Below are 24,851 nucleotides of genomic sequence, written 5' to 3' on the forward strand. Positions count from 1 at the left end.
AAACATCAATTTGTAATTTTACACTTTTGTTTTTTTTGCAGATTAAACAAACAAGCTTAAATGTTACTAGTCACATTTACATGGACACCAATGTTCTGATATTACTCCAATTAAGACAATAGTCTTGTTAAAAAACAATAGAAATGTAACAATTCTGTAAATTTGATGCAAAAGCCCAGAGAAAATTAGTCAAGCTTAGCTTAGCATAAAGAGTGACAGCAGGGGGAATGGGCCAGCTCGTCTGTTACAAGTTGAGATACTCGATCTCATTAATATATATATATAAATGTAAAATTATGAAATGGGGTCTTCGGGGGGTTACGAGCTGCATTTGTTACCAAGCAACAGTTTCTCCACTGGCACTGCACTTCTGTGCCACCTCTCTGCAGTTTGCCAAGAAAGTGTGAGATTATGAGATCCAGTATGTTAATTAGTAAATTAGAGGTGCAGGGTGGAGGATATTTGAAGTTGAAAAAAAAAGAGCTGGCTAGCTGTTTCCTTCAGCCTCCAGTCTTTATGAAAATCTATGCTCATCAACTCCAGGCTCCAGCTCAGGGCTTCAGACAAGAATTTAAGAGGAGCCTCAATCTTCTCTCGGCAAAATGGAGAATCATATAATTACATTTTTTTTTTTTTTTTTCTTACAAAGAAGTCACACTTCGCCTTCTACTCTTTCCTTATATTAAACCTTATATTAAACATCATAACTACCAATATATCAAAACCCCCAAAATCATGCATATATGTGCATATATACAGGCACAAAGGAATACAAAGGGCTTATGCAATCACAGACAAAGACCAGGAAACAGAGACACACACACACCTGATAATCCACTGGTCGTCCAGAGCCCGGTTCCATCTTTATATCTGGCTTTGACCTGAAGAAAAACTAAATTAATGATTTTTCTACAGGGAACTGAGAGATAACACTAGACACTGAGTGAGCACAGGAGCACAAGCTTCGTGAGCTATGAGAACTGTCATCTTTCCATCTTCTCAAAAGGAAAAAGGGAAATTGATGTCAAATGGAAGCAATGTGCTGTCTGATTCGTGATGTGCGGTGGCATCACACCTCTTATTTGAGACGTTGGTGGTGACGGCGGTGACAGAGGCCAGGGAGATGGTGTCTGGGTCCAATGTTCCAGCAAGACGGATCGCCTTTCTGTCCAGGTCGTCCATTTCCAGGACTGCCGGCTCATCTGGAATCAAATCAAGTCAAATCAAGTTGTTATCCAACAGGATCTTGATATGTTTTATAAAAGCTTGAAAAAAAGGTTTCTGTATTTTTTTTCCCTATTTTCCCTATAGCTAACTTGCAAAGTAAAAAAAACAAAAGTAAATCAACAAAATAATCGAATGATATATTTCAGATTGAATGTGTCTTGTGTTGTGTGTGGTTTTACCTCCTCTCTTGTGATCGTCTTTAGAGCTTTTCATCTTGCCGAGCTTCATGGCTGAGAAAACTCCCTTCCCTGCCCTGGTGCGGGAGAGAGGGACAGCAGATAAGAGAGGAGGAGGAGGAGAGAGGAAGAGGAATTGATAACATGAAAGTGAACTTGTGTCTGATTCACCTTTGATCCATCTTCAGATTAATCAACTCCAAACATGTGTCTCATCGAGTTCACTCTCCATCGATAAGATCAGACACTCGGAGGAGAGGGATTAACATTAACAAGTGCTGAGCTTCCCTTCAGTTAAAACTCCACTGCCCACATGGGGACATAATCAACATGCAACCCAACCCCACATGTAATGTCCATATATCACAGACGTCTTTGTGGCCTGGCTAGACATTTAATTCCAGGGGATTTAATCCCCCCTTATCAACACCAGTTCTCCAGACTCTCATTCACAAGAGTATCCGGTGTCTCCACATCGACATCATCTGGATCACATATCACCACAACGACAAAGAGCTTGTGATGTCAGCGGTGGGACGACAAATGAGGGGCCTTAATAATTGAAAATGACTGTGGCCGTCCAATTTGCTGCGGATGCATGTCAGGAAATTAATGAAAGGTTTTCCTTTTGTTTTCCTCGAGCGATCCTTCAGAGTCGAGTTCAGTTTCTGCTTTCATCAGTCCAACTTTATTCCAGAGGCTACAGTCAATCTTCATTTCGTGGAATATGGAGGAGGGGATGGCTTTACAGAAATCTATGACAACTTCATAGGTTCACGGGCGAGTGACGAACATGACTTGAAAGTAAAAGCCTGGAGGCCAGAGAATGGGAATAAAGTCAAGAGGGGACTAAGGAAGACACTGAAGAGGTGAAAAGCTTTACCAGTCAAATCAAATCTAGGCCGTGTATACTTATGGATACACTCCATGGATTTCCTTTTTCACTGTGTCCAAATACACGGTTTCACTAGAAAACTGCGGAAAAGATCTTTGAAGGCAACATGTGTTCATTGTAGTGTTGAAAAACATGAGTGTGTAAATCAGTTCTTTAACTATAAGTTGATGTTAATATATCAATTTGAAACACCATCTTTGACTGTCAAGGATATTTCCCCCATTTTCTACATGACTACATGAAAAATTGTATCACTAGGAAAAAAAAAGAATCAATAGCCCTGGTTACTGATACAGCAAAATGAGATGGTCCAGTAATCCAACCTATTGCCTCCTTGTCATTTCCCAACAAGGCACCAAATCAAACTCACACATGTGTAAAATGTGTGTTTCATACATACCACATGAAAGACTCCACTGATCCTACTCAATTCCACAGAGTTGTCAGATCTATAAAAATCTGCTTCCTATTTTGAACTGTATTTCCACATTCCTCCCCCGGCAGGTGTAGCAATAAACCAACCAGGCTGATAACAGCTGGTGCAGGTGAGTGGATGATAAAGGAGAGAGGAGGGAAGGGAGAGAGAGAAAGAGGTGGACGTAGATGGATGGAGATACACAGAGAGGAGGAGGAAGAGGAGAAAGATGGAGTGGGTCGGGCTCTATACTCCACCAACAAACACTAAACAGATTTTAAGAGTTTAAAACAGACCGATATGAATATTGTTAGATAACAAAGAGGAAACTCTTCAATGTATCTGTTAATCTATACTGCTTACCATTTATTGGCCTCTCACCACTGTTACACGGGCCAACATAAAAAGATAAACAACCACTCAAGCCTACAATCAATTTAGAGAATCCAATTAACCCAAAGCCAGTCTGCATCTAATGGGATGGGGAAAGGAAACTGAAAGAAGAGGAGAAAACCCTCACAGATACTGGTAGAACATGCAAACTCCACACTAAAAGCCCCCTGGCCAAACAGAGATTGGAACCAAGAACCTTCTTACTGTGAGGCGCCAGTACAAACCACTTAACCACTGTGCCGTCAACTACACTCAACTTTCCTTCTCTAAAGTTTTTGAGGCACATGTGACACAACATCTTCAGCCCTCCAGTCTTCTGAGACAGATCAGGTTACCTGTCAGTAAACATGTCACTGATACTGTGATTATTGTGAAGAAGACAGGCAACACACCTCGGAAACATATGTCAGCAGTTGGAGTAGGTGTGCACAGATATCCTCTGTGCACAAGCAGTCATGAATAACCAGAAGAAAAGAGCGACACTTCAAAATCCTAGGAGACAAACTGAGCTGCTAAATATTTCACATATTTAGCAGCTCAGCTTCTTTCTGTCTCCTTTCTTCCCTTTGCAGATGAACACAAGGACAAACATCAGATACAAACCTCCCAACAGGAGGCCAGGATTTCGAAATCAGCTTAACCTTGAAACTTCCCTCCTGCTAATGATGAAACCATCAAAGATTGTCAGTTAAAAGGAAAAGATGGTTCATGTGTTGTCTCCAATTACAGAAATAGGGCACATTCACAATGTACCACAGGTAGAAGAGGCTATTTCTCAATAAATAAGATTAAGGAATATGATCACTCTTGTATGTAAAGCACAACTATTGCATATCTTTGCAGCACAGATGTGCACATGCGTTGAGAGAAGGAACTGTATTGTGTGTCTGTGGGTGATTGTGAGAGAATCAATAATACATGAATAAACTGCTAAATTACATTGCAACGAAGATGAATGAGGTCATTGATCTTCGAAAGCAGATTTATTTCCAGGGTTATTCGTTGGATCCTGGCAGCTTGATTTCCATCTCCTCCATAAAACAGGGATTTGAACACAGTCTTAGTTTTTATCAGCTATAAAGCAACCAGTCATGTTTTCTTCCTTTACTTATTCGCACGTGATGTCTTCACATTGAGCTCTCGACCACTGTTAAAAAAATCAACTCCCATCCCCCATTGAGATCAAAATAAATAAATAAAGGGAAGATGTTAAAAAACCCATCAGCACTCAATAATTCATTGACATGTACTGTACGTTCTGCTCTATGGGCTCTGGAGAATGGGGCTGGATGAGATACAGTATACTGCACACACCTGCTCTCTCTCTCTCTCTCTCTCTCTCTCTCTCCATCGCTCTCCCTCTCTGACACATTGGTTGGATTCACTTAATCCGGTGCTCCCAGGATCCCCTGAACTGGAGCCAGACAGAGATCAGCCCCACCTGATAACACGGTTAGGGGCCGAATAGCAAACCCAGAGCTCTCCATCCAAAAACCTCATTGAGCGCTTTGCAGTCCTCGATCTGTCTCTCTCTCCTACACAAAAACTCCATTTCTTTCTGTCTTGTACTCCAACTTTCCACTTTGACTGTAGAGATGAAACAGAACGTCTGTATTATTCATCTCTGTGATACGAACGTCTTTTCGTGTGCTTTTTGTGTCGCCACTGAACTCAGTATTTGACATTCTTTGCTTGTGATCTCGTGAGTGTTCCCTCAAACTGAACCCTCATTAGCCTCACATAAGCTTATGCAAGTTTAATGACCCCTCGAAAAAGTGCTTTGAACTATTCACGTCCTGCATACAGCAAACAAAAATTGTATTTTTTTCCTTTGGGACTTATCACGCATTTATTTATTTGTGCATGTGTGTGTGTTTGCGCGCCTTTATCCAGCATATGGAATAAATCTACTTCCACAATATTAAAGAAAAGAGCTATGGAGGAGAAAATGAACAAGAGGGAAAGATAGTGAGAATGTACATGACACAACAACCAGGTATGAAAATACATCACTTAATATTTTATATCCACTCCAAGTGGCACTCTTGCATTTTTTACTCTGTTATTGCATCAACCAGACCGGAACAGAAAAAAGTCTGAGGGATTCCAAGGACGTTCCCTTTTATGTAATATTTCAAGTTATCGCCCCACAAAGAAAAAACAGCACATGTTTACAACTCCTATCTGGGTCAAGCACGCAGGTAACACAAGAAATTGGTATTTACCCCAAGAGGCACGTTTCCAACACGTGATAATAACAAAGTGTTCACATTAGACACCATTCTATCTCATAAGGTGAGAACAAGAACCACGACAAACCACAGTGAAACAAAACAGCCGAGTGAACACACAGAGCTGTCCCCGGAGACAACACATCTACACGAGAACAGAATGATTCTGAGGCAAGCGCTTCACTCTAGTATCGGTCTCAGCAGAAGGAAACAAGCATAAAGAATGGAATAGCCAACAGATCAATTGGACGATCATAGATCAGGAGAAAGAATTTCAACAATGTCAAAGCTAAATGAGGGAAAACTTTGCGAGTTGTTTAGAAACTACAAAAACTACATCTACATGATGTTATACTTCTCCCAGGCACATGGACAAACAGTCACTTGTCACAACCTCCCCTGTTGTTCTCAGAAACACGTGACTGTGCACTGCCCTCTAGTGGAGGTATTGCTTTAGAATAATAAAGGACACATGGGAGAATGTGGGCTTTGACGGATGCATCGTTTGAAAAAGACAGATTTATTGCCAGATTTAGATTTATTATTTGAATAAAATTGTGATCAAATTCCAACTCGGAATCATGCTCCTAAAACGTTAGATGACCTCTGACCACCAAAATCAAATCAGTTCCTTGAATTTGAGTGAACCTAAATCCATCTCAGGGTTCTTGTGGAAAAAAAGATAACTCAAGATCTCCTTTCTTTACAGGGCTCTTGAGATATTTCAGTCTGGAGAATGGGACAGGTGGACAGATGGATGAACGTGGACAATCTGGAAATCTCCTGCCTCCGGCTTCTGCTGCCACTGGCACAGAGGCATAAAAATTAAACTCTGAAGATACATATTTTTTTTCATTTCATGGCCCTTATCCCGAGCTCCAAACGGAACCTGTGAAGCCTAAACTTTTATTGCTGTGTGTCAGCAATGTCTCGATTCACTGATCTGAAGATTTTTTTATCTGCTGACAGGGATTGTAAATTTGAATGCTGACAGTTTGCTACAGTGCACAAGAATTGTGTATTACACTGCATCAGGAGACAGCTTGTGATTCTGTTTGACTTCAATAATAAAGCAGCACCTAAGTGTATATAGCTTATAGAGTTCAAGGTAAGAAATACAGTTTTATCTTTCAGGTATAAAAACCTCTCTCACAGGTCTTGTGCAGCAATAACAGTGTTTTAACTTGCTCTAATTAAATTAATTAATCCCTGTTAGTGACAGGCTCCTCCCCTGTGTCCCATTTACTCACTGTGCAGCTTTAGGTTTAGGTTTGCACTCCAGAAACCATAGCCACCTGAAACAGCATTATATTTCAAACACGTTGGTTTACCAAAACAATGGGTATCAGGGATTGGTTGTTTTGCCACATGTACAGCTCCTTCAGGTGTCATTCTGGCTGCTGATTGGTTGCCTGAACATAGGACTGCCTTCCCTGCACTCACTGGACACAGTCAACAGAGCAACCCCCACATGAGAGCACATTCACTAAGAACATTAGCATTACTCATCCAATCAGGCAACATAACACCCGTGTTGATAAGGCATTTACCAACCTCTGCAAATACAAGCAATAGGAACAAAAGTAAATCTAAGATCAACATCGATACGGTCAATGCATGGCATGGTCTCATTATTAGCTGATATCTATTTTTGTGGTTTCCACAGGGAGTCAGTGCCGCAGTGAGCAGACACACTGAGATGAAGATGAAAGACTACACAACACAATATGCAACTCCAGAGCTGTCCCTGAAAACACTGCAGTTTTCTCCGATGGACAATGAATCACAGAATCAGTTCATTATGCTGCAAAAGAAAGAGCTTAAGCTGAGTAGTCTCCTTAATGTAATTTGACAATATGCAAGTTAATCGTGCATTTTGTAATTGTTTGAATAAACACAATGACTGTTTACTGTGTTTCACTGGGGCTGTGTCGATTAACGTACGAGCTGTTTCAGTAGGAATAGATCGTGTCTTGTTAGTCTCTGCACCAGTGAGACAATCAGATCTTCGGACTTCCTTTTAATCCCAGTTTTTTGTCATGTCCACAGATGAACTGACAACTGGAGCCTTAAATCCATTCTCTTCCAAAATCCCTGCGAAGCCGGCTGATTGTGGTGTCGCAGAAAGCTCGAAATATTTGATGTGCTCTGCCATAAATCATTGTGCAGTACAGGAAGGGAGGGAGAGGTGGTGGCAGTGCGATGGTGAAGTTCAACTTTAATTTCACTCAATTAAGTGGACGAGGAGGAACCGCTACGCCCCAACAAGCCACCTACACTCCACCGTAGTCATACTGCGCTGTTATAATTAAATTGGATGCCCACTGAAAACAGCCGCATGTACAGACTCTTCTGTAAGCAGCACACATGACCTTTGGGCTACAGCTGACACAACAGAAATAGACATTTAAGCGGTGGAGCTAAGCAGAGCCAAGTAGACACGGTTCTCGTGTTTGTTCTTCCCCTCTGTGCTCATGTGTAGACTCACAACAATGTGTATTATTAATGAAGCAGTTTGAGTTTGCTGCTTCTGAAGTGCTTTAGAAAAAAGTTTCAAGACTTCCAGCCCCTGATGGCGACATTTTTGAAGGTCTATGTTTATAATAAGTGACAGGGGCTCTAGGCATACATTTGACTTTTCTAATTTGACAGTGAGGCTGTGATTAGCAATGTTCCAACACAAATCTTTCTTTCCCGAGACCGATGCCTGGACTTTGCTGAACTGTCAAAACCAAGTTCCAATCTCATACCCGTGGATCCAAAACGCTTATATAACATAGTCTAGCTGTTATATAACTGGAAGTGTTACGAGCCCTAGAACTTGACTTGTCATAACTAAAACGAATACAAATACATATAGCATAAACATAGCTTTAAATAGCCGTTAATGTGCAGTCATGGTTCAATAAAAGTTTTTTACGTAGTACCGTTCTTTAAAACTAAGTCTTCGAATGTACAAGTCGACATTCTACTTGTAGGTATTTCTTGATCTTCTTGACATATTTTAGCGAGCTCTGGCTAAAGCTTCTTGAAAATCACTTCCTTTAGTAAAGTAAAAGGCAATGGAAACTGCAAATCACATTCTCCTCCTCCTCATCTACCCGAGAGGAAAAAGAGAAGTCATGCCAGGTTATTATCTCCTGTACATTCATGCTTCATTACTGGAGGACAATGATCGAAAGCAGCAGAATTCCGGTGGTAATGAAAAATGGTTAGTGTTTCATTCTTGAAACCTCTCAACCGGAGATAAATTGAGCTGCTGGTAATTTCAGGAAATAAAAGGTTTGAATGAAAAGTGGCGAGGCCAATAGGAATCCTTCTAGCGGCCTGTCAGTCTGGCTATCGCCGACCGGTGAGACGTGGATTAGAGCTGGATTTGCCTGTCTGGCTTTAAATTGTTAGCCCTTTTTTTCACAGCTCATTTGTACCCCCCCCCCCCCCGCCTTACACAAAAGCCCTACGGTTCTCCTTATAAAGTCTGACTGACACCTCTGTGCTACCAAGGTAACTAGACAAGAGATGCCCTCATCATGCAGCAAGGAGAGAAACTCATTCACCTGGAAAAGGATGATTAGAAAAATCAAATCTGTTGCACGTTGAATACAGTGTTTCAAGCCGCTTTTACAGTATTTCTTTTGAAGGCAATACTTTCTTTTTCTTTGTCGACCAAACCCGAATACTGTGTGTGTTACACAACACCAGAGGGATGTTCTAAAGCTTGAGTTAGTTAACTCAACTTTTTTGATTTCCTCCGGCAGCTTTGAGTCTCTTATCAGCCGACCCTGAACAGCTTCATGCCGAGTAAGACGGTGAAATTTGGCTTTCAGAGTCGACGAGCAAAAAGAAAAAACATGAACACAACACAAAACAGCCGCACACACACAAGTTGTTTGCTCTGCTATTCAACATGCAGTGCAATGATGGGTTTAGGGCTCTGGCCGTGCAGATAGTCTCAGTGGAAATCGATACAACCCACAGATTATTTCACACACTATTCAATAAAAGCACCACAAGCAACCACAGAGAAAGAGCAAGTGCCGACGCAGAGAGGGGGAAGAGAGCATCCTGCAGGGCAGACAGTCTCACAGTATTAATACTAAATCTATAACCTAGTTTAGCCTGGGCCTGCTCGTCTATTACCATGAACTACCACTTGTATTAATACTCTCTATACTGTGCGAATCACGAAATGCAACCTTAGTCACAAGGATTTTCATTTTCCTCATTTAAAGGCTGATTAAGCTCAAGTGGAAAAGAGGCTGGAGCTCAATTCACTAGATTATTGTCTCTTTCGCAGTTGCCATGACATGAATGACGAAAATAAGAATCAGCTCAGCTCAAACACGTCATTTCTGATCTCCTGTTCAGTATGACTCATATCTGCCTTTGAGAAAATTATGAGAACAAATAGAAATTTAGATCTAAGGCTCACCATTCTCCAAACTTCAATTTCATTACATTTTTGCACCAATATTGACCATATCCTCATCAGAGACTGATAGATTAAAATGTTTATATGCTGTGAGCTCTGTGCACTGTGATGATCGCGTCCTGTACGGGCGATGAATTTGCAAGTCAATATCAGCTCTTCTCTGTGCTGCTCTATGCATCACATTATTGTCTGACAAGTGGGTTTATTGTTGGGTCTGTGCTTTCCCCCTTTATAACAATAACACATGTTACATCAGCATGAGGCCTCATCAATGTACGAACATTGGATCCATCTGTCAACCCCCCAACCTCGTCAAGTGTTTTTTTCACCCATGTCTGCCTAAGTACTCTTTATGACGTCTTTATGAAAACTGAATTTTTTAAATCATAAGAGGATAAAATGAACCTAAACCAGAAAATTAAAAGCCTTTCCCAGCCTGATTCACTGGGAGGTTATTTCCGTGTCTGACTTACTTTCTGAAGGTCGGTATGGATCCCTGTAAGGTCCGACCAGGGGACGTCCCTGACCCGTGGCTCCGTCCGGATAGCAAGCTGTCGGTTTCAAATGTAAACATCCCCTCCCGGTCGTCAGGCACATCCAGGAACTCCCCGTCGCTCCACATTCCCACTGTGCCGTCCATCGACTGGTATCTGATCTCTATAGTAACACTGGTCTGAAATGAAGAGGAAGGAGCAGCTTTAGTTGATATTATAAGTCGACAACAAACCTTCACTTTCGCAGGTGCCACAAGAAAAACCTTCCTGACACTAAAGGCTTGTTTGTTCGGATGACAGTGTTATCAGTGTCAGTATCTACAACTAGCAAATCAATGAGCTGGTTTAATAAAGCTTGAGCAGCTCAGGTATTCTACAAATATATTCATTAAAATCGCCTGTTCATATTTTAAATAAATCTTCCTCTTACCAAACCACAAGTCTGTTGAAACGACTATTTGATGGATTGGCATTCGATTTTAATCACTAAGTTTATGGAGCGTAGAAAATTATCTAGATTGATTTATGTGATTTGACAACTTTTGCTCCGGTGCCACGATGACCTTGTGGTTCTTGGATAGATTTGCATTCCAATTCGGTGCAGTCACGTTCCCGCAGGTTAACTTTCAGTTCTTACATTTTTTCATGAAGCGCCATCTGCAGGGCAAAATCGATAATTCAAAGTAACTCGATTGATTAATTAGTTAATTGTTTTATGATCAAATTCTTGCCAAACCAATGAAACTCCCATCGACCTCAGCAATGTTGAGCGCTGATTATAAAATGCTAACAAAGTTGTGCGGATGATAGCGTTTAAGTTCAATCACCATTGTGATTGGTGGACCGTATCTATAAAGCGCTATTGCCTCACGTTACAAGTCAACAATTCACACACACGTTTATACAGCTCTACTAAATGCTCTTCTTATTACCCACCATGCACATGTCATCAGTTGCAACTCGTTTTAGTATCTTGCCCAGAGGCATTTTGGTACTTGGACTAGAGTAGCCTACTTTCTGGTTAATGCACATCTCAGTAGAGTACCACTACAGCGGCTATAGACTATAAAACTGTCCCATTTATTATTAATATGCTATAAAAAAGACATCACGGAACATTATGTGCATTACTGTGAATATTCACGTTTTTATATTTATTATTTATTTTTTTACCTTTTACTAACTCTGCACTTGCTGCCGAACCAAATTTATGCTGCAAGAGTCCGGTCTAATCACAGACCAGCCAACACCCTCAGGCTTGAGTGGCACGTCTACACCAGTCCATTTAATTGTGTTTGGAAAAATCTCAATAACAAACTTTAACAGGCCTGTTTATCATCTCTTCTGCCTGGTATTTGCTTCGGGGACTTTGGATTGACAGTAACTGTTTGTTAAATGTGGGCCAGAGACGTTGGTGACAATGGAGTTGGTCTTCGGTGCCTTGAGGAGAGCCTGGACTCGTACTATCTTCCTGACAACGGCCTCATCTTTATTATGAAAAGGCCAATTTATTCCACTGACTAAGACGGATGTGAGTACATATACCCGGGGCTCCTGCTGCCCCTCTCCTCCTCCGTCTGTCTCCTTGTCCCCGCTCTCCTTTCACCCTCGCAAGACAATCCCAGTAGTCCGCCAGGAGCTAGATGTGTTGTTATGGCAACCTTACCAGTGCAGAGTTGTAAGTAAAAGTCTTTCCCTGAGTTTCTTGCTGCAGGGCTGTACAGTACTGAAATTCGCTTTTGTGATTGCTTTGATGTGTCCTCATGCAAAAGCACTATGACGGTGTATGTTCCAGTGTGTGTCAGTGTGTGTGTGAGTGTGTGTGTGTGAGCACTCCCATGCTGCGTGGCATCATATCAGAAACATCACAACAGCACTACCAGCTCCACTAACACATCTCTCCACCGTGGTTAATTTGTCCTGCACACATCCTATCGTCTCATTTCCACATCCATATTCACTCTCACATTATTAATTCACCAGCAAAATCATCCTCGCACTCATCTTTCCCACGGAGCTACTCTCTGCTCAGCCGTTCTAAACACAATATACAATTAATAGAGAATGTGTGAAGTAATGTTTATGGGGAGTATCTCAATATGCTGACGTTGTATTTCCATCAGGTCCTTGTCTTTAATGGTGGTGCTCTTATATCCCTGATGGCGGCTGCTACTTCTCTCTCTATTGCCATCACTGCACATGTCATGAGAGATTGATCTCTTCACTTAATGTCTCCCCTATTTGCTTGTGAATGCATTGTACTGTCAAAAAAAGATTCAGTCTAGCCCCACTTATGTAAATTGTTTAATTTACAGACAACGCACTGTTGTTTAGACTAACCTCTTTTGTGTGTGTTACGGTTTGAAACAAAACCCTCCACTTATTACATCGTGTCTGTGGCAGCTTGCTTTACCTTTATCATTGAAACTATGTGACATTTACACTGAGTGAAACATTGCAAAACTCCATTTGTTTAGGGCCCTTTTCCAACCAGCATTCAAAGTGTGAATAATTTATAGATAGTTTCACCAAATGCATCTTGACATGTTGGGAATCCTTGAAAAATGTGGATATCTCCATTAAAATTTTATACAGATTTAGTTTTTACTGACGGGTTTGTCAAACCTGACCCAATTATTCACATGGCCACTTGGGGCTAGCACAACCAGCTTTACAAAGTACATGACCACTAAATCCCAAAGTAAAATGATGACGTTAATGATGCACAAATCTTGTAAATAATCCAGATCCTCGGAAAAGATTTAAGTTTTGTTCAAATGTGACACAGTAACCATCGTTTTTACAACATTAGTTTACCACCAAAAAGAGATAAAACACATTACAAACATACTGCTGAATCTGACTTCTGGCATAATGTATTTTAAAAATATACATAGCTATCACGATTATTTTGTTCTAGTGGATTCCTTTGGCCACAATGATCATGTAGGGAACTCTTTGTACCAGTACAGTCCTACATATCAAGCTTGGCCTTCCTTTATTGGACACCTGATAGTATTTACATCGATTCAACAAAAGAAAAAATCCATGGTGGAAATTGCTCTGGACACATTTTCCACTGAGGGATGCAATGATATGAGCAAGCTCCCCATAAGCTTTATTGATATCCGGATGGCGGCCACAGTGTTGAGCCTCACCTTTATCGATGTGTTGTTATCATCGATGAGTGTGTCAGTCAGCTCCAGGTGTCCCTCTACAGCCACCTTCTGAAGCACCATGCAGAAAGTCCCCACCAGTCTGAGGGAAAACATAGACAGGGAAAAACGTCATTTAAATAAATCAATCACTATGTGGCGTTATGTGTTTTTGTTCTTTGTTCCTCCTCTGTTGACCGTCTGTTTACCTGCAAAAATCTGAATTGTCACACTGGTACTGAATATAGTGTTTCTCTTGGTACGCTACTGAAAACTGACAAACTGAACTTTTTTTACATTCCCCAATAGCGTCTGCTCTCCACCGCTGTGCTTCATGGTGAGTAGCTGAATGTGTGTCAGAGATAAGAGTCCAGGAGAGTGGGTGCTGATGGACATGGGCTGTGACAGACACTACTGAGAGAGTGCCAAACTGCCATCGTCGCTATACTCTCACTACTGTATTTCACACCTCACCTCCATCAATCCCCTACTTCAGCAAAGAGAACCCCCATCCATTCATTTATAGAAGTGGGGAATCCTCATGAAAAATGTAAGACTAAAGCCCGACCGCTATGGATTTCTGGAGGATGATGCAGATGCCTGCCTGTACTGGTTTGTTCTATATGCCCAAAGAGCGTCTTCTAGTTGTTTAATTTATTTTGCAGACCTTGTGCTGCATGGCTAGAAATGCTGACGTCCGCCACCTATAAAAAAACAAGGAGAGCTCTATATTACTGCTCGATAAGAACAGAGGCAACGGCTCCCAACACTGCTCCCACTGATTATGGTCTTCCTGCCCTGTCTGTAATTGTAATCTGTTGTGTCTCATTAGATAACACAAGTAGCACCATTAAAAATACATTTAAAATATCTGGTGTGAAAATTAGAACCGCATACTGTGTGATATTATATCAATTAGGATTCACATCAAAGAAGATACCCCCAAAAATATCAAGGATGAAATAACTTCTACTGTGACTCAGCAAAAGCTTTCAATACATTGCAGCACTATATCGAAACTTCCAGCCACTTATCTTAAGCTCTTATCAAAGCCCTGAAGGACAAGTTACTAATTAAATGAAGACGATTGCACCGTTCATCCACCCGGAACACTAAGTGAAGAATCAGTCCTTGCTTTTGTTTTGGCAAAGTTGGCAGTTACTTGGAATTTTCAAAGAAAAAGTAAAGTTTACTCAGTTTGTCCTCATTTAAAAGTTAATCCAAAGTCTGCAGAGGCTCAGTGTTGACCTTCGCGCGAACTTCAGCATGTCGTATTATATGAACTAAGCAAGCCATGAATATCTTTCAAATCTCTACACTCATATTACATGAACATGGCATGAGGAACAGAAAGCACATGGGCACAGGGAGAGTACAAACCTCTGCCAAAGCTGACTGGCACTTTATCACGATATTGCATATACAGGCATTGAGACTAGATACACCCAGCTTATTATCCTTATCTGCACCAAATTTCACCAGATCATAGATATTAGAACTCCAACAGATTTTATCTATTATCATTCTCTGCATTGTTTCTTGGGAAATGCGAAAAAAAAAAAAAAAAAAGGAAAAATAGTCAATGGATTCTTCCTCATCTCCTCCCCTTCCACCAAGATTTAATAAAATCCCAACATTCAGAGGTTTGAGTCCTGCAGTGGCAATAGTTTCAGCTCCAACCCAATTAGCTATGTGCCTCGCCCACGCTTAACTCTGTCCTGTCCATAAAGACCAAATTGTCAAAAAAATTAAAGTAAAAAGAACGAAAATCAGTTCAGTAATTTGTGTGTAATCCTGCATAAAGGCAAACAAACAGCATTGAAAAAAGAATGTCCTTGACGGAGGTAAAAATGGCTTCAACGGCAGAATCCTTTGCCACGTCAAAAGAAGTGGACAAGGCCAGAAACAATCTCCACTAAGAATGTGTCAAGAAGAAAATTAAATCTAGTCCCTTTCTTTAATACTTTTTAAAAAAAAATACAAAAAAAATAAGCTTGACCAAACACAACAGAAAAAGACGCAAATCATTCATATTAAACACAGGGTTCATTGCTATGCTGCTATGCTGCCCAGGGATCCCTCCTAGGAGCTTAACAGTGGGAAGAAACCTAGTACAATCCCCATTCAGCCAGGCAATTAGAGCTGGTGAATTATTGAAAGAGTTTCCCCCAAAACAGTTTGTTGTTCTCAGAGCAATCTGTCACACACAAAGAACGTGTAGGCCAGCCTCCATCATATGTAATTTATACTGGGAGGGTCATACACACGTTAACAAACACTGTAAATACAGCTGTGTTTTAGATGTCAGCGTATATGTAACACAAGGTGCAAGAAAATACATGTGGCACAACAAGAGAATCATTAGAGAGAGCAGGCACACAATCACCAGGCTGGACATGAGTCCGCAGGGAGAGATAATATCATGAAATATGGGCATACGATCAATAGCTTTAACACGCACACACACACAGCGATCGTGGCTAATGATGTGAGCGTCCCAGCAGGACTATAGAAGTTGACAATCATGAGTGAATGAGCACAGTAAACAAACACACACACACACACACACACACACACACACACACACACACACACCTCAGGATAACAAAAACATACCATAATGTCTTATTAAAGAATACAAAAAAATGAAGCACGTGGCATCTTATCACTGAGCAAATAGAGAGCGGTCCCCGTTTATCAGCTGCAATTTTTATTCCTCTCTCGCTTGATTAATCTCCGTCTTTATCTCTGTCCTCGCCACAACTATACAAGCTACTTGAGGAAGTGAGGCTACGTTTGCCAGCAGAGATCAAAACCTAATAATGAGATGAATTCAGACTTCCAGAATATGACTTATACCAGTGATTTGAAGAAAATCTTGTTCTCTGTGTAGGTGTATATCTGCCCCGTTCACTGGTGAATAACTCCAAACTCAACTTTGAAGGCGTCAACGGGATTAAAGAAGAAAGTCGGTAAGCTTATAAATGTTTCTGTGCAGAGAACCTTTTTCTTTGAAGATGAGTACAGACTTTTGCCCTGACTGTACAAAACCACAGCAGAATTCTCTCTCTTTCCTCCACCACACTGTGGTGATCATTAGGTCAAGCGCTGCCAAGAGAAGCAAAGGGGCGGTCATTTCCTTTCAGCCATTGTAACCTGTGTACAAGTGTTGAATAATTGAGCTGTGCAGAGCCTATCATGTTCTGGCTCACTTTTTAGCACTTCAAAAGGTGGCATTCATTATTGATTGTAGTTCTGCAAACAATTTACTTTCATCTGCTCCATTATTCAGAGATCCCTTCCCTTTCAATTTGTGTTATTTGGAGCCCCGGGTATCTTTTGACAATCGAGATGTGACTGATGAAATCGCTGGCAGAGAAGGTGAGCGCGGCGGAAACATAAAAGTCAAACAGAGTTGTTGTCGAGGTCGCTCTAATCCAGCTCAGCTGTCGGTGACTCAGCTGGACAGACACTGTGAAATGGAAATGTTACAGCTAACATGTGTGTATATGTGTGTGTGTTTGGCCTTTGATTAGCAGGGGAGAAACCTCTGCCAAGCAGCCACAATCCGCCCTTGTGTTTATTTTCTCTCTTTCAAACCTAAGAAAATCCCTGGATCCACCCCGTTGTTCCATCCTTCCACCAAGTTGTAATCTGTTTTTTGGGTAATCCAGCTGACCAACCAACTATACAATCAGACTGGGGTGAAAACATAACATCCTTACTATTCATGATACAGTTTGTACTATTCCTCCTCCTCCTCGCAAGGAGTCCCTGACCTCTGAGGACTGGGGCTGAATGACCTCGAAGCCACGGAGGAAAACGAATCATAAAACATGATGTACCGCTACAGCTCAAGATACCATCACGCGTCGCTGCTTCTCTTTGAGTTGTGGTAATATGATCGCGCTTGTGGTTGGAGGGAGTGACACACTGACCTCACAGTGTGTTCTCCCTAAAGTGATGAAGCAGATCACTTACCCCTGGTAAAGATGCAGCCGGTGGACATATGGAGCAGGTGTGAGAACAACACCAGCTATGACTCACCTTGAATTATTTAACCACTTATATGTGTGTTGGATTGTGTTAGAGTGTCGATGCATGAAAGAGTTGGTGTGTGTCTGTATAAAAAGCAGCGGGTGGATGAAAAAGTTTCCTAATCGCAGATGATTTAAATTGGAACATTAAACATATTATAACACATTAACAAACATATTTTATAGATGTTTAAATTGTGTATTAATAGGCCGCTGTTTGCCTATTTATGCATTTTATTATGACCGGTTAAGTACCAGGCCAACCCGAGCATTGTAGGCTTGATTCAAAATGGGAATGCAAATATTCCATCCAAGGCAAAGGTTCACAAAGAGAAGTGCAAGCTCGGTCTCATTGTCAGGCTGATCAAACCGAGAATTTCTCTGAAAACGTCCTGAACTTTCTGCCCCTGGCACGAATTCTCATGCTGCTTCTGTTTCCCACTCCCACACAGTGGCTCCGGATAAATCCCGGTGACAGTTTAGAGGCTGCCAAGATGTAGAGCTGCTACAACATCTGCCTGCACACCTGCCACACACTGTTAGTTCCGAGTTCTCACTGCAAGTGGATGAGAAATGGGGCACCCCTCCCACCCCCCCCCCCCCCCCAGTACACACACACATCAACTTCGACACACATGAGGCAGACTTGATAAGGTGTAGTATAAAATACGACGACAGTGTTGCGCACTCATAAATTACCACCTACATACACACATATGCAAAGAAAGTTCTAATGACTGCGTGGGATTTTTAATTTGTCCTCAGTCTGGTCATGTCGACGACCTAATTGGATTTGTGTCGGACACAGGAGACAGACACAATTCCCGGCCCAATCAACCGATGTCTCTTCTGATCTGGAAACATCAGCCAGAGGAGCTGTACTGCAGGATGAAGCTCAAGGGGAAACAGAGATGAAGGATAACAAGAAAGTGGTGGAGGAGGAAGCGATGGAAACTTATTAACTAGAAAGTTTCCATATAATGCCTCAACACAAATTATGTCTTTGAAGTAGCAGGATCACTGAAGTAGGTTTGAGAGCAGAGTCAGAGCATCGCTCAAGAGAACCGATAATGGCTCATGAGTGAAATTCACCCTTCTTTTCATTAAAAACCATAGATGTGAATATAAAGATTGATGATATGACAACCCCCCAAAAGTGAAGCCAAATGATCTTGGTGGCCCCCTGGTGGCTGGCTGCAGTATCATTCATAAAAAGGGGATGCGACAGGGACCAAACTAAAAAGTCAAAAGTTCAAATAAATGTTTCTCAATTAAATATTTTTTGTCATTATAGGTAGTTTAAGTCTTATTTTTTTCCGATAAGTTTGCTTTAGTTGTTTGATGCAATTAAAAAACAGGTTAATCGCCATTAAGGACAGCTAAGACTGACTCGCTACTTTATTTTAGCTGCATTTAATTGGAGGAAGTGAAGACGTGTCATCCTTATTTATAAACAGTACATTATATACACTATTAAGGTAAAAAGCTAAATATTAATTATTTGGGTGAATTGTGTACATTCTTTTCAAGCCATGATTATATCAAACACACATACAGTACACTCACACTATCACACACGTTGCAGATAATTGAAGCACAAGACATGTTTAACAAGAGATCCCAGTTGCCTCATCCACGACAACACGCTGTGTTTTTCATGATGTGATTGCTTGCAGAGTGTGGAGTGATGAATGTGCCCACTACTGAGGATCTAAAGCTGTTACATTACCTCCACCCCCTCCCTGATGTGAAACTCATTGGTGGCCGTAGCTCTGTGGTTTGCAGTCTGTTACACACACAATTGAGTCGATTTAGAACACGCTGTCAGGGAATATGAGGCTTATCGGCTTTCAGTAAGAAACACATGCTGTGTGTCATTCTGACTGAATTGGTCAGAGGCTGTGACAGGAAGGGCAGTGAATCCACAAACAGTTTACAATGAAATCCTGTTTGGCATGCTAAATGTGGTTTGAACACGTGCTGGGGACGGGTGGACGCCTCACCTGTTGGAGAAGACTTTGCTGTAGTTGTACACTTGGATCTCCAGCATCTCGTTTCCATCAAGCTTGCTGGCAATGGGCCATCGAAATGTCTGGAAAAAGATGACAGGCTTAAGAACATATAGAAAGTAGGCGGAAGCTATTACATTAATGGACATTATTCTATAGTACAGCAAGATGTCTAAAACCAAAATATATTTAATGTAGAATAAAAAATATGAATAGAGACGATGAGATAGGAACATTGACCACTTTCATGTCAGTTTGTTAAAAAGAAATCTGGTCATGCAGGTTGCTTGAAACACTAGATTACTCAATACAGTGCATCTCGCTCTTTGCCAAAACCACAGGATTCACGCTACTCTCATAACTCTGTCACCTTTAAACAACTGCAAAGCCATAACTTTACACCACGCATTCTGTATTTTGCAGAACTATGTCGAGAATTTGTGGTTTAACAGACAACTCAGCCTGGAGCTCAGTGATATTCACCAGTACCACCTACAGCGGGCTTAACATTAGCCACAGTCACTGCACACAACACAACAGAAATCAATCCTCACAGGGGAGAATTGGAGCTACAACTACACTTTCTAACAAGTAAGGCCTTTGATCCAATCAAATATGCACTGAGCCAATATGTCCTGACTCTCTAATTCTCAATTTAAAGGGATATAAGGGTATTTCCAGAGTATCATCCCATTCCTGACCCCAGGACTAGATTCAAGTCCTCCTGTCAGCAAACATCTGCTCCCCTGACTTGCCACTGAGTTCAAAACAAACCCTACCCCCCTACTCCCTTTTACGTATTACCCTAAACACCTGCAGGTTGAATATCACTGACTTAGAATATGGATCAGCTTATTTTCTACTGGGTGAAACAAGGAGGAACAGCTTGCTATGCAACATTTTATGGTAATGGGGGAATATGGAAGAAGCTCAGAGGGAAGACTCTCCTTTGGCATTTTCATTTTAATTAGTTCTGAAATATTAATAGATTTCACGTAGCTTTGACTGGAGAAGTAAAAAAAAAACTATGAACGCGTTGTTTTAATTAGTTTTTGCCAATTCATTTTCAGCAAAAAAAAACATCAGTGATGTCTAATGACTAATTGACTTTATCAGGCACATCAGACACTCAGTATGGTGCTTTCCTGTTTTCTTCCAACAATGCTAAGTGCATAGTGGGTCTGTCAACTATAAATTATATGAACCCTCCAGTGTTCACTTCGAGAGATTAAATCTGAAGAATAAGTAGATGAGCTGCGATCGTGTAAATTAAAATGATATTATTACCAAAACACTGCATCATTCATTGAGAATTGTCTTTAAGCATCATACTAAAAAACTGGCATGAGAATAGAAAGGACATGCAGAATGAAACACACAGCTAATAGGAACATCATGGCTATAGAGTCTAATTTAGAAAAACTAAATCAAGAGGTAGTTTCAAAGTCGCCTTTTTTAAATCTACATTCAGTAACAAACCACAGGATCTGACTTGTTGATCTGAAGCTATAAAGTGGCTTTACATTTGAACGATTTGAAGAAATGAATTGTGAAACATAGATTGCAGAATTTTAAACCTTTGGTGATTTCGTCTCTGAGCGAATTTCACAGTACCGCAGATTAAAAAAAAAAAAGCACAAATAATGTGGCCAAATAAAAGGATATGAATGTAATTGAAATAAAGGATCGGGGGAAAGGAATAAATATTAGCATTTCCGATAAAGAGAATTCAAATAGAACTGTACATATGAAAATGTGAACCACGTTGCCAGTCTAAATTAAAAGGTCAAATATGATTAAAATATGTATCGTTCAATTACATTTTGCTATTAATTGACATTAATTACTTTTAAACAGCAAACAGGATTTGATTTAAAGCATCAGCCTGCACCGTTTCTTTGGATTCATCCCGAGTTGTTAGTGCTATTATTTATAGACCAAACTGAAAGTATTATACATTTAAATGGAGACAAGCATAAACCACCCTCTTCACCCTCTTAAAACTTGAAATAAAACTCAAGTTTGCAAGTACCTCCCTTTAGGTTTGTTTCTGCTGACTTGGCGTTGGTCGACAGAATTATTCATAACATGAATGAATATAATTTTGATTAATAGCACTGCCTTTAAGGGCTGCCTCAGGAATATGACTGAGATGTATTCAAATCAGAAAAAATATGATGTAGATAATATCTATGAGAAAAGTAAGTTACGATAGATGTGTTAAAACCATAACGGCACATCATATTTACAAGTTTCCTTTTAAAATCTGAAACTAAATTATGATTCAGATCTCTCATGAGGATTAACTATGACAAGGCTTGAAAACTAAGTAAAGAAACAAAAACATTTCATTGCAAATGTTGTGATGAATGTGTTCGGCGATGTTCCCCTCGGTGTTAAATGACCATATGTAGATGCAGGGGATACATGAGGGATAGAGGCAGCGCAGGTAATTTAAAACTCATTCACTCCCTGCTGACATGGGCCTCTCCTCCTGGAAAATACTGCCAGCTGTCAAGCAAATGATCCATCACTACCTTCCCATTACCGAATCCCGGGGTTCCCACCTGCTACTGGTAGAGCTGCTGTCAGAGATCTGTGGACTTGTCTGTGTGTGTGTGTGTGTGTGTGTGTGTGTGTGTTGTATCCACCCATCAGTTTGTGCTTTTTGCCCCAAGGCCCTGCAAGCTCTGGTTTCTCTTCCCAATCTTCATCCAGGCCTGACCAATGCAGCTACCTCCTTCTTAGCTATTTTTCCCACAACATTGAGCGTGCACACGTCCTCAGAGTGATGTTTGGTGTCTGAGATTATGTCTCCTACAGTAGCTCCGCTTCTCATTTAGGACTTAATGTCCTCCAGTGAGTTTGAGGAGCCGAGACAGTGGAAAGGCCCCAGCGTGGCGGTAATGTTCCGCGGATGACGGCGCACACAAACGGCTAAAGGAGGAAATGACGGCTAATATAAACACATGCAAGTGAATGGCATACACTGGAGCTTAATGGGCAGAGGCCCCAAACTGCAAACGTGATTATGTTTTGTTGATCTAACACCAGGGACGCTGGGCGACCGCATTGACTTCCCCAGAGTAATGAAACTACTGCAGTGTGTCCTCATTTCTACACACAGTTTAATACATAATTATAACTTCTACTTGTAGCCATGTTAATTCCATTATGTCTCAGGGCTTTGTTTCCCTTTATTCTCAGCTTTTATGTCCAGACTACTTATCTCTAGTGTAACACACAAACAGGAATCCCCAACATGAAGGAGTGAGCTTGTAATTTCCCTACACGCGTTCTCAGTCAGCAGGATGGACATACAAGTATGACAGTGGTTTAAATTCCCACACTGGGCCGGGAATAAAACAAGAGCAGAAAATCCATTCAGGTGGAAAAGGTGTTGTGTGCATGAGCTGCAAACCTTTTAATAGATAAAAAAATTTGATAAGATTGCATTATCGACCACTGCATTTTAAAAAAGGAGCCATATTTCTCAGCAGAAAGCATTTTCAGATGGGGTGATGGAACATTAGGCTGCAATCTGCACAGAACAGGTTGACTATTCTTTTTATTCTGATAGTTCGCCCAATTTTCTTTTACTCAGCTTTGTTTACTTATTTCAGGTACAGACATAAAAAATAGATTACACAATGAGGTGATGACTGTAATTTAGCCAAATATGTATTTTTAATCTGCCGTCTCTGAGCAGCATAACGTTAACATTTTATTCAGATGCAAAGAGCCTTGCTTTGTCGACTTGCTGAACAGTTGCACGCGCATTTACTGGGATTCATTGTGTTTTCGGTGCTGTCCTGGTGACCTTAATAAGAACCTTTATGGGATGACTATATTTCCTGTCAGTTGAGCATCATGGACGGACAAATATATTTTCCAGGAGGCTCTGAGGCTGCTCGTGACAAATGATAATAACTTTTTTTTCTGTAGAGATGAATTGAACTGCCAATAGAATGAAAAACCCAGAGGTGGTTGACTATTTTCTAGACTCTGTTATGACCTTTAAACAACAGATGAAAGTGTGTGAAGGTCATCACGCATGTGATGGACAGGTTTCTTGTATATAAACTTTACTGGGTGTGTATGCATCAGGGAGTAAAGCCAGTTTGGTAGCTGGTCACATCTTGAATTAAAGGTTGTTATTAACGCAGAGTTTGTATAAATTCCCTAAAACTTTTAAAATCAAAGTTATTTAAGAGTTGGATCTGTTTGTTGCTTTGGCTTTATTACATAATTGACAATGTGGCGCACAGAGGGGATTGCTCACGTTTTGCTCACACAACAGTATGAAGCAGCAGTTTGTAGCTGTGATAATTCTTCAGGAGTCTAATCACAAAGTTAGCTCCACAGTCAGAGACACATGACCTTTGCGTGTCAGAAGATATCAACTGACAATGCGGGGGTTTAACTTAAAACCTTTGCATTAAGAAATGTTGTCATGCTGTTTGCCTGCTAAGAGCTAACTCGGCTCTGCTTATTTTGACAATTAACACAGTTTTTCAGCCCTTCAGTTTCCTGTCGCTGTTGTTTTCTTCCCTCTGAAGTCACGCCATGTTCCTTTCCTCTTCTGTACTGTGCAGCTCGGGCTGGAAGACGTCGAGCCACCACGGAGCTCAGAACACTTACTGATGTAAAACTGCTGCAATGTGCCCTCTCCAACATTAAGTCTAACTCTGTTTATGAAACTGTATCACAGAGTGTGCGGATAAAGAAGTGTGCGATGGCAATCTGAAAGGCAATCACTGCTGCAGAAAACACTGCTGGTCTTTTTTTTTTATATCCTCCTCTCTATTTCTGAGCTTATCTGAAGAAGACACATTATTACTTCCAGATCCCCCCGATAACCCTCTGTACTGGATGACACACAGCCTAATTGGCGGAGTGAGGCCTCTCATTAAAACTGACAGTTATCATCTTGCTGACCTGAAGCTCTGAGGCCACGGCGGCAAATCAGACGGGCTAAATGCTCGACTCAAAAGCAGCTCTCACTGCTGTGATCCCACGCTGTAGCATTGTGGTGAGCAGATGCATGACCGGTCAGCCCTCAACCCCCCCCCCCCCCCCCCCCCGCTCCCTTTTTTCATATCTCATAACTGTTGCCATGGACACAGAGGATGAAATCACTTCTATCGTTAATTATAAAGAATATGTTCCAAGGCTTGTGAGTAACATCCAATATTTGAATCAAGTACTTTGTGCTGAGTTTCCAGGCTGTCTGTGATCTTATGACGCTGCAGCCCTTTGCACATCTGGACTCTGGAGGTTGAGATGCATTCTGCACAGATTAAAGAGAGATGGGTAGACCGGAGAAAGAGAGGGAGCAGGAGCAGCCTTTCCAGTAGCAGGCTCTGCCAGTCAACTCCACATAATCA

General features: G+C 41.1%; 1 protein-coding gene across 2 annotated transcripts in view; it reads right to left on the reverse strand.

The window, feature by feature from the left end:
- otofa (otoferlin a) overlaps window positions 1-24,851 on the reverse strand; it is a 59,290-nt gene that overhangs the window by 22,489 nt on the left and 11,950 nt on the right. For both annotated transcript variants that reach the window (XM_062411936.1, XM_062411937.1), the window contains exons 3-8: window positions 19,459-19,547; window positions 13,422-13,521; window positions 10,243-10,442; window positions 1,407-1,480; window positions 1,076-1,202; window positions 827-881 (exon numbers count right to left, since the gene is read on the reverse strand). In XM_062411936.1, the coding sequence (XP_062267920.1) occupies window positions 827-881; window positions 1,076-1,202; window positions 1,407-1,480; window positions 10,243-10,442; window positions 13,422-13,521; window positions 19,459-19,547 (645 nt within the window). The remainder of the gene's footprint in view (window positions 1-826; window positions 882-1,075; window positions 1,203-1,406; window positions 1,481-10,242; window positions 10,443-13,421; window positions 13,522-19,458; window positions 19,548-24,851) is intronic.

Source organism: Platichthys flesus, chromosome 18 (genome assembly GCF_949316205.1).
Source record: "Platichthys flesus chromosome 18, fPlaFle2.1, whole genome shotgun sequence".
NCBI classification, from domain to species: Eukaryota; Metazoa; Chordata; class Actinopteri; order Pleuronectiformes; family Pleuronectidae; genus Platichthys; species Platichthys flesus.